Source organism: Saccopteryx bilineata, chromosome 1 (assembly GCF_036850765.1).
Source record: "Saccopteryx bilineata isolate mSacBil1 chromosome 1, mSacBil1_pri_phased_curated, whole genome shotgun sequence".
Taxonomy (NCBI): domain Eukaryota; kingdom Metazoa; phylum Chordata; class Mammalia; order Chiroptera; family Emballonuridae; genus Saccopteryx; species Saccopteryx bilineata.
In genome coordinates this window covers 93,759,895-93,769,735 of record NC_089490.1, presented here as the reverse complement: position 1 = coordinate 93,769,735, position 9,841 = coordinate 93,759,895, and the positions used below count along the sequence as shown (strand labels likewise).

The 9,841-nt window shown below is 43.7% G+C and overlaps 1 protein-coding gene across 1 annotated transcript; it reads left to right on the top strand.

The window, feature by feature from the left end:
• The first annotated feature begins 479 nt into the window (after positions 1 to 479).
• ASCL4 (achaete-scute family bHLH transcription factor 4) lies at positions 480 to 3,617 on the top strand. Its single transcript, XM_066253098.1, has one exon. The coding sequence runs from the start codon at positions 1,036 to 1,038 to the stop codon at positions 1,528 to 1,530; it is 495 nt and encodes a 164-aa protein (XP_066109195.1). The 5' UTR covers positions 480 to 1,035; the 3' UTR covers positions 1,531 to 3,617.
• The last annotated feature ends 6,224 nt before the right edge of the window (positions 3,618 to 9,841 follow it).

Below are 9,841 nucleotides of genomic sequence, written 5' to 3'. Positions count from 1 at the left end.
ATAGAAATATACTCTTTACACTATGGAAAGATGGTGTCCGTGTATCCTGGGTGGGGTTAGAAGAGGCTGGAAAGCAGTGTTTAAACTGTGTTTACAGTAATCACTGTGAGATATAAAACTCCAGCGAAAAGTGCTTGCTACTGCTTAGTCTTTTGAAGTGCTCCTGAAAAGTAGCCCAAGTACATAAAGTGTCCTGCGTTCACCATAAATTGGAGCATAATAGGCAGATCCTTATATTGTTGCTAAAGTATATTTCATATCTGTTCCCTTCAAACAGTGTCTAATTAGGTTTTTAAAAGATTTGGTTTTGGAGAAGAAAACCCTCAAGCCTTCCCCAGGGTCCTCCTAGATTTGACACATTTTATAACCACAAGGGAGCAGTCTTTCTTTTGATGAGGTCTTCCCTCCACCTACCCAGAAATGAAAGAGCAAGTATAAGTTTGCAAACAGTCTAAAAGCCCTTTCCATTAGCCCTGGACGCCCGAAACCACAAAGGGCAGTTCAAGTTTTGATTTTCAAGGAGAAAGCCTCTGGTAAACTTTCGCTCAGCCGCCAGGAGGTCTGTTGGCTCCTGGGAGGAGCTCTTCTGAATCCCTGAAGATTCCTAATGGTCTTGAAGACCCAGATCAGTGGATTACAGTAATTGTAAACCATAGGTGGCTTCGGGAGATTACTCTGGTGTGCGCTCACACTTGCAGGCTAGGGGACCGAGCAGAGGACCCCTTTTGTTATCTTTTGAAAGAAGATCAGAGAGGAAGACGGAGTTTGAAGTGTGGATTAGGGGTCCTAAATCTTTGCCTAGCTCCTCCGTCTGGAACTTTATAAAGAGATTGGGGAGTGCAATGAATTTACGGAATCTTGCAAAGTTTCCTTGAAGCTTGCTTTGGAATTTAGCGTTCGGACCCAGAAACTTCTCCCAAAACAGACCTCTGTGCCAGGCAGTCTGAATGAACCACCATCTCCGCTTTGAAGATTTGCAGCCTCATTTTCTACTGAGAAGATTAACCGCTTGACTGATCTGTGGCTTTCTGGCGAATGATGGAGAAACGCAAACCAGCCGGACTGCTGACCTTGCCGTGTCACCTCCACCCGGTGCCCTTGAGCCTGCCAGGGACCCTGTCCCGCTTCCCTGTGATGGACCCCTTCAGGGTCTCCTTGCATCTGGATGCCGCGTGCTGCGCCCCGAGACGGCCCTACTTGCCCCTGCCGCTGGACGGCGCCTTCGAGCCCGCCTTCCTCCGCAAGCGCAACGAGCGCGAGCGGCAGCGGGTGCGCTGTGTGAATGAGGGGTATGCGCGCCTCCGAGACCACCTGCCCCGGGAGCTGGCAGGGAGGCGCCTCAGCAAGGTGGAGACTCTGCGCGCCGCCATCCGCTACATCGGGCACCTCCAGGAGCTGCTGGAGCGCCACGCGCGGGCGCAGGAGGGCCTGGCCGGCCCCCAGCGCAGGCCCGATTGCAACAGCGACGGCGAGTCCAAGGCCTCGTCGGCGCCTTCGCCGTGCAGCGAGCCCGAGGAAGGGGGCAGCTAGCGAGCGCCGGGACCCCCGCCCGGACGCCGGCGCCCGCTGCACCGCGCGCCTTTGCAATCTGGTCTAAGGTTCTCTCCGAAGATAGTTTTATTTTTAATGTCTTGTTTTGGGGTTTTTTTTTCCCTCCAAGCGGGGAAAATAAAAAAAAAACTTAGGAAAAAGAAAATAGTGCTTTAAGGGAAAAAGATATTCTGACATTCTGGTTGGATTTCCCCCCTTTTATTGGCTTTGTGCCGGCTACTTAAAAGTGCTTATTAAAGAAACTCTTCTCTACGTCTCAAATGCAGACTGTACCAGATTCTGAGCACCTCATTCTAAAAACCCGAAAGGCACTGATAGCGGGAATTTCCAACTGTCACTGGTGCGGGTAAATTAGGTACATAAATATTGAAATAAATACAGCCTTAACCAAAGAACTTTACAAAAGTAAATAAATAAGTGACAGTTCTCAAGATGAGAGGGACGTTTTCCTGCATTCCTTCCTTTGGGAATATTAGAAATTTAATCGGCACCGTGCCTTGGGTGAAAGTGACTGGAAGCTGACACCTGAGTCCATTTGCCAGCGCGCGCTGCTCGACCAGTCCGTGCAGCTGAAGGAACCTGTGAATGGTGGTGCTAGAAAAGACATTCTGTATTTGCTATATCCTGTTTTATAAAACCGGCTATATGGAAGCTTCATAGAATCTAGCAGATAACATGTCAGTGCCAGTGAGCTTTTTGGAAGAGAAGTCAGATTAAGTATGGAAAACTTATTTTTCCTCTCAGTTGTTTTTGTCCGGTTTTTGTGTGTGTGTATGTTTTTTTGGTATGGGGGCGGCGGCGGTTGGTATCGCCCCTTGTAGTTCTTGCTCAACTTTTGGTTAAATTGAAGTAACACTGTGACTTTTTTTTTTTTTTTAAAGTAAAGGCTGAGATGGCTAGGATGGACTGGGGTTGGTTCATTGTCAAACTTTCATCACAAGGAGGGCTTCCAGATCTATTGCAGTTATCTAGTGACTTTGCTTGTTCCTAGTCTTTTATAAATACTTAATTCTGGTCTTTTTTTTTTCTCTCCGAGAAACAATTATAAATCCATAGATTAAAAAAAACAAAAAAAAAACCAACCTTACATAGAAGATAAACTTCCTCTAAAGTGATTTTCTACTATGCTGAATTACCCTTGCAACACAGGCAGATTGGGTGTGGGGGTGGGGGGCAGGGTTGGGAGAGAGACAAGGAGAGGAAACTCCAGTGTGAGCCCTTTCAGGGAATTGTTTCACTTCCCCCACACACTGGTCCCAATAGGCAGGTTGCATTGGTCCCTTTTTGTAGATGTGTCAACTGAGGGAAGCTAATATTCAGTGAACACCTTTTACATGCCAGGAATTATGTTGTGTGCTTTTTTACATTTTGTCCTATTTAATTTTCATAAGTCTGTGAGGTGGGTATTGCATATATTTTGTGGTTAAAAAAAAAAAGAAGAAAAAAGGAAGAAGCTCAAAGAGATGGCCTGCCTTGCCCAGATTAGCGTTGCTACAATTAGTTGAGTTGAGATCCAGTCCTGTGTCTGTCTGACCCCAAATCCCAGACTTGCTGTCTCCCCTTACCATGCCTTCCCTTGCTCTCAGTAAATGTTACTTGACACGTGCAATGCTGGAGCCATGTTAAAAAACATAATTAATAATTCTTATAATGATGAGTTTAATGGTATCCTCTTGTTTTTCGGTTGCGCAGATTAATGCTGCACAATGATTTTCAACCAGACTTTCCTTTTTCTTAAGGGGGGAGACTTTTGGCTTAAATGAGCAAGATCTCAAAGCCATTTTCTCTTACTCATCTCTTAATTCCAACCTCACACACTCCTATAATATATCCATTTTTGTCTTCAGGCAGGTTGGTACTCCGTTTGGGGTTTCAGTGAAGCAAGCCTAAGTGAGATATTTACTAAGTGTGGGGGGGGGGGGAAGACACCCATGTTACCTTCTTAGGTGAGTTGGAAGAAATGCTAATTAACCAAGTTGCTAAGAACCTTGAAAGACTTTTTTTAGGGGCTTTTACTGGGGTAGTAATCCCACTTTCCATTGCTTTCATTCTACTGTCTTTTACAAAGTAGGAATAATAACAATAAAAGTACATTTTGTTTAATCTATACAGACTATGTGATTGCTTTTTAATTGCAGAGGAAAAATACTTTTTCTTTATTTACTTCTTTAAAATAAATGTATAAAAATCTGTGAATAGCCTGACCTGTGGTGGCACAGTGGATAAAGTGTTGACTTGGAATACTGATGGCCCCGGTTTGAGACCCTGGGCTTACCTGGTCAAGGCACATATGAGAAGCAACTAGGAGTTGATTCTTCCCTCCCCTAACCCTACTCTTTCTCTCTCTCTCTTCTCTCTCTAAAATCAGTAAGTAAACAATAAAGTAACAATCCTATTAAAAAAAGAAAAATATATAAACAAAAAAGAAAAAAATCTGTGAATAAATATACTTTGTGGAGATAAGTGACTTACAAAGATAAGGAAAAGGGCATTTTAATTTTTATTTATTTAATTATTTATTACAGAGACAGAGAGTAAGTCAGAGAGAGGGATAGACAGGAACTGAGAGAGATGAGAAGCATCAACCATTAGTTTTTCATTGCGCGTTGCAGCACCTTAGTTGTTCATTGATTGCTTTCTCCTATGTGCCTTGACCGTGGGCCTTCAGCAGACCAAGTAACCCCTTGCTGGAGCCAGCGACCTTGGGTCCAAGCTGGTGGGCTTTTCCTCAAACCAGATGAGCCCACACTGAAGCTGGCGAGCTTGGGGTCTCGAACCCGGGTCCTCAGCTCTGCATCCCAGTCCGACGCCCTATCCACTGTGCCACCGCCTGGTCAGGCGGAAAAGGGCATTTTAAAGAGAACTTTATTCTGGATAAAAAGCCTGGAGAGAATTTTAATGTGGTTTTATTTGAAGCCCTAATGAGAATAAGGCAATGATTTGGAGAAATCTTTCAGGGAAAAGAAAAAGTGAATCCCAACTCAACGATACAACTTCTTTTAGAGAGAAAGAGAAAAAAGGCAGTTTTTCTGGAACCTTCCTGATGGCTTACAGGAGAAGCACCAACCCTGGAATGGGACCTTGTAAAATGTTTCACCTTCCCTTTTCCTGTGAATGAATGCTTCATTAACCACAGAACCATTTGACTCTCACAAAGAAGAAAATTGGTCCTAGGTACTTAAGCTGTAGCACCCTTGCCACAATCATTTTTGCTGCAAACATTTTTGCCTCATAACTAATTGTCCATAAGGCAATTTTGCTATAAAAATATATATAATTGGTTAACAGTTTGGGTCTTTGTTTGGTTGGTTTCATTTCCCCCTTGACGAAATCAACCACGTTCAGCTGACTTAATGTATTTAAGCTGGTTGTCAGTTTGGTTTCATTTCCTCATCGACAAATTTTCACAGTTTACTCCCATTTTTATATTATATGCTTTATCCATTGCGCCACCACATGTCAGGCCTATTATATATAAATCTTACCAAGTCCTCATAATGGTCTATACCAGTGTTTTTCAACTGCTGGTCTGTGAAATTATAGAGCGCATAATCATTGGGTCTATAATCTTCATGCAACATCAGGGTGCTTAACTCTTTCATGGACCAGTGGTTGAAAAACACTGGTCTCTATGGTGACAAGCAGATGTGGTGATGATGGTCTTAAAATAGCATTCCTGCTAGATGGGGATGAATTGCCCCAAGAGTTGGTTTCTTATTTTGAAACCCCTTACATTAGGAGGAGAGAGGTTGAGGGGCCTCTCTGCGGGTGCAAAGTTGAACACCCATTTCCCACAAAACAAAGACAAGAGCTTTGGTACAATCCACAAAATAAAATCAGTTACTATTTGCAGTGCTACCATGAATCTACACACACTATGACTGTATTGAAATTTTTGTATTTCTCAATAAACTTTTTAATTTTGTTATGTTCTTTATTTATTTATTTTATGTTATGTCCTTTTTTAAATGTCCCTCCTTTATTTTTTCACAATTTTATACTTTTATGGCAAAATTGCCTCATGATGCATTAGTTATGCTAATGAAAATGTTTGCAGTAAAAATACTTGCAGCAGGTATCTGCGGCAAAGATGCTACAGTGAACACACCCAGCATGGACAAAATTAATTACCAAGAAGCTGTGTAGCCTGACCAGGTGGTGGTGCAGTGGATAGAGTATCGGACTGGGATGCAGAGGGCCCAGGTTTGAGACCCTGAGGTTGCCTGTTTGAACGCAGGCTCATCTGGTTTGAGCAAAGCTCACCAGCTTGGACCCAAGGTCACTGGCTTGAGCAAGGGGTTACTCAGTCTGCTGAAGGCCCGCGGTCAAGGCACATATGAGAAAGCAATCAATGAACAACTAAGGTGTCGCAATGAAAAACTGATGATTGATGCCTCTCATCTCTCTCTCTCTTCCTGTCTGTCTGTCCCTATCTATCCCTCTCTCTGTCTCTCTCTCTCTCTGTCTCTGTAAAAAAAAAAAAAAAAAAAAAAAAGCTGTGTAGAGCAGTAGAGGAGAGTTTTATGGAAATGGTGAATTCATGAAGGGAGAAACACTTACATGGCCTTCAAGATCTTCCCTGTTTTTTTATCGGCCACTCAGCATAGATATATCCACTGACAATAAGTTACTGTTTTCACAATATTCCCTGACTCTAACTAGTTTCTGTGACGCCCACCCCCATCACCCCCAAGTGTACAAAGAAGGAGGGTATCAGGGTGTGGCAGTGTGTGCCCTGGCCTAGGGTTTGGTCCAACTCTGCCACTCACTGACCTGGTGACCTTGAATGAGTCCCTAACTTCTGTGGTCTCAGTTCCCTATGCACAGGGAGAAGATTAGATTGCATCATCTTTTAAGTGCCCTGGCTCAAAAATGACATTCATCTGACATATGCAGAGTCTTCGACCAGGGAAAACAAATGTCAGGAAGACATGCCCACATGCCCGCTTCCTGCACAGAGCGCCGCAGCTGTCTGCAGCCTTCCTCCCACTGGAAAGCTCCAGTCCCAGAGCTGCCGCTTAGTCTCTCTGAGTTCTAGTTGCTGTTACAACGCCTTTTAAAAAATAAATAAATAAACCTTCATAATTTTCTGTTGAATGGAATTTTAAGAATCTTACACTCTAGGGGAAAATGGACCCACCATGCCTCAACTTGAAGAAAAATACGTACAAGTGGTATAACTGATGTCCAAAATAAAAAATGCTATGAGGATAGAGCAGCTTCATGTGAGTAGAGCACTAGGAGGAAAAGCTTTAGGGTCTGCAACGTCAGCAGGTGAAAAATGGAACGAGAATTACAGGCAGAAGATTCAAAGGGAACAAAGATGTCTCAAAGGTGGGAACTGTGTTCAGAGTAGAAGCTGAGTAATAGGATGGCGGAGATAAGGTTCTAGAAGGCACTAAAAGCCAGGTTAAACATCTTGAAGTTTTTTAGACATTGGAGAACTGTGGAGAAAACTGTTTGTTTGGAAAGAGGGCGGACTGTTGAGCTCAGTGGGTGAGGACCACTAGTGGTGGGAAGCAGCAGGCCCATAGGGCATCGGGACAGTTAAGAGAGGAAGGGAGAGCCCAGCCTGCGGCCGTGGGAATGGGAAGGAGCGGGCGGACTGGGAGACCACGCAGAGCAGCACTGACAGATCCTGGTACTCAGAAGATGGGGATGGCGGAGGAGGAAGAGGCATAAGCTCAAGACAACTCTAGGAAGTTCCCCACCAAATGAAATGGGGACTGCAGAAAGAAGCAGATTTGAAATGTGCAAGTCTTCCTTTGGAGGTGCTGGGTTTGAAATCCTGATAGGCTACTCCTATCCGGAAACAGTTGGAAATGCTGACGTGAAGGTCAAGAGGGAAGTGAACAGCAGCAGACTTGGAAGTCACACACATAGAGGTAGTAGCTGAAATAGGTGAGATCTCCTGGGGAGAAGATGGACGAGAACAAGAGAAGAGAGCCGGGGCAGGCCTACATTAAAGGAGCGCAGAAGAAGAAACGTCTTCAAAGAGGACGAAGAAGTTAGAAGAAGGTGAACCAGCCTGGTACGAGATAACAGCAATTAAATTTAGATATCATTTTGTAAGAAGGAGAGAGCGGTTGAGCACATCCTATGAATCATAGGTGCCCAGGGAGTTCAAATATAGGAGGGACCCACTGGATTTAGCCATTAAATAACCACTAGAGACCTTTGTCAGGGCACAGAAGGGATGGGGTGAGAGAGCAGAGGTAGGTGAGGACTGCCCTTTCTAGGAGCTTCACAGTGAATAAAGAGAGAGCTGGGATGATGAGAAGGGAAACCAGGTGGAGAAAATAATGGGATATCAAAGACAGTTCTGAGCCTGAGGTCTTGACGTGAAAGTTCTAGTCGATTTAGACACTCACGGGTGACAAGGCTTCAGGAAGTCTGCAGTCAAGTGGAGGGGAAGGTCCTAGGAACTGGGAGGGTGACAGATTCAGATTAAGTCAGGAAGAAGATGGAGCAGGATCTGTTATTTGCAGGTGACAGCAATGAAAACAAGGACAGGGTTTACATTCAGTATTATTTTGTAGTTTCAGGTGTACAGCACAGCGGTTAGACAGTCATATCCTTACACAGCGTTCCGCCTGGAATTTCCAGTACCTCGCTGGCACCAGAGTTATTACAGTATTACGGACTATATTCCCTGTGCTGTGCTTTATATCCCCGTGATTATTTTGTAACTGCCAATCTATATTTCTCAATCCCATCACTTTTTCACCTGTAATTGAAAAAAAAATTTTTAAGGCAAAAATAAAAAAGGAACTATAACTCAACTACAATAAAAACAAACTGATTAAAAATGGTCAAAGAAAAAAAAATGAGGATTGTATGAAAAGTATGATTATATGGGTTTAGTATTGTCCCTTAGGACTAGTTTCAAAAGTATTAACAGTTTTAGCCTGACCAGGCGGTGGTGCAGTGCATAGAGTGTTGGACTGGAACGCAGAAACCCAGGTTTGAGACTCCAGGTCACCAGCTTGAGTGCAGGCTCATCTGGTTTGAACAAGGCTCACCAGCTTGAGCCCAGGGTCGCTGGCTTGAACAAGGCATCACTCGGTCTGCTGTGGCTCCCGATCAGGGCATATATGAGAAAGCAATCAATGAACAGCTACAGTGCTGCAGCAAAGAATTGATGCTTCTCATCTCTCTCCCTTCCTGTCTGTCCCTATCTGTCCCTCTCTCTGACTCTCTCTCTGTCACACATACACACACACAAAAGTATTAACAGTTTTAATAACTTGGTTAAAAAGTTAAAATGTGTCAGCACAAGTCTCCTCTGTGATGACACAATTTAAAATGATACTTGTATTTATTTCATATTTTATAGTTTTGTGACACTAGAAAGTTCTAGTTTTTATTGTATGAGATAATGAAAATATATGCAGCACATTAATATATGCAGCACATTTTGCCTGAGTCTGGCAGTAAATAATTAATGCTTAATAGTTTATTAATTTCCTTTTGTCTGTGGCTTCTGAGGTTTAAAAAAACATACTCATACTCTCTCCTTTTTTTTTTTTTTTTTTACAAAGAGAGTCAGAGAGAGGGATAGACAGGGACAGACAGACAGGAACAGAGAGATGAGAAGCATCAATCATTAGTTTTTCGTTGCTCATTGTGACACCTTAGTTGTTCATTGATTGCTTTCTCATATGTGCCTTGACTGCGGGCCTTCAGCAAATCGAGTGACCCCTTGCTCGAGCCAGCGACCTTGGGTCCAAGCTGGTGAGTTTTGCTCAAACCAGATGAGCCCGCGCTCAAGCTGGTGACCTTGGAGTCTCAAACCTGGGTTGTCTGCATCCCAGTCTGATGCTCTATCCACTGTGCCACCGCCCGGTCAGGCAAAAAACATATTCTTTTTATGTAGCAAAACTTCAAAAGAACAACCAGTGCAGAGTAAGGACCAAGGGATGGAGAGAAAGAAAACAGGACCTTATTTTCTTCTGTTTGTGGAATTCTGGTGTCAGAGGGAAGAGAGCAAAACAGCCCAGGAAAAAAGAACAGCGTTTGGAGGAGAGTAGAACGGAGATGTCTTCTATTCATTTAGATATGCTCTGCTCTTTGGCCAGCAACTGCTCATCTATCAGTAGTGTAACTTGAATCCTGGACAGTTGGGCTGAACTGTCCTTCCCCTTTACTCCAGGTGCGATATGACTGAAAGTGGATTTGAGAGCAAAGTCCCATCAGGTTGGAAAAGCATTTCATAGAATGAGTCAGTGTTACTCAGTTATATAACCAAGCCAGCCAAGATGTTAGATGGGTACGTTTCGAAAAGCTTTCT

Excerpts from the sequence above, each read along its gene's own strand:
- ASCL4 (XM_066253098.1), top strand. The coding sequence starts at position 1,036 with ATGATGGAGAAACGCAAACCAGCCGGACTGCTGACCTTGCCGTGTCAC.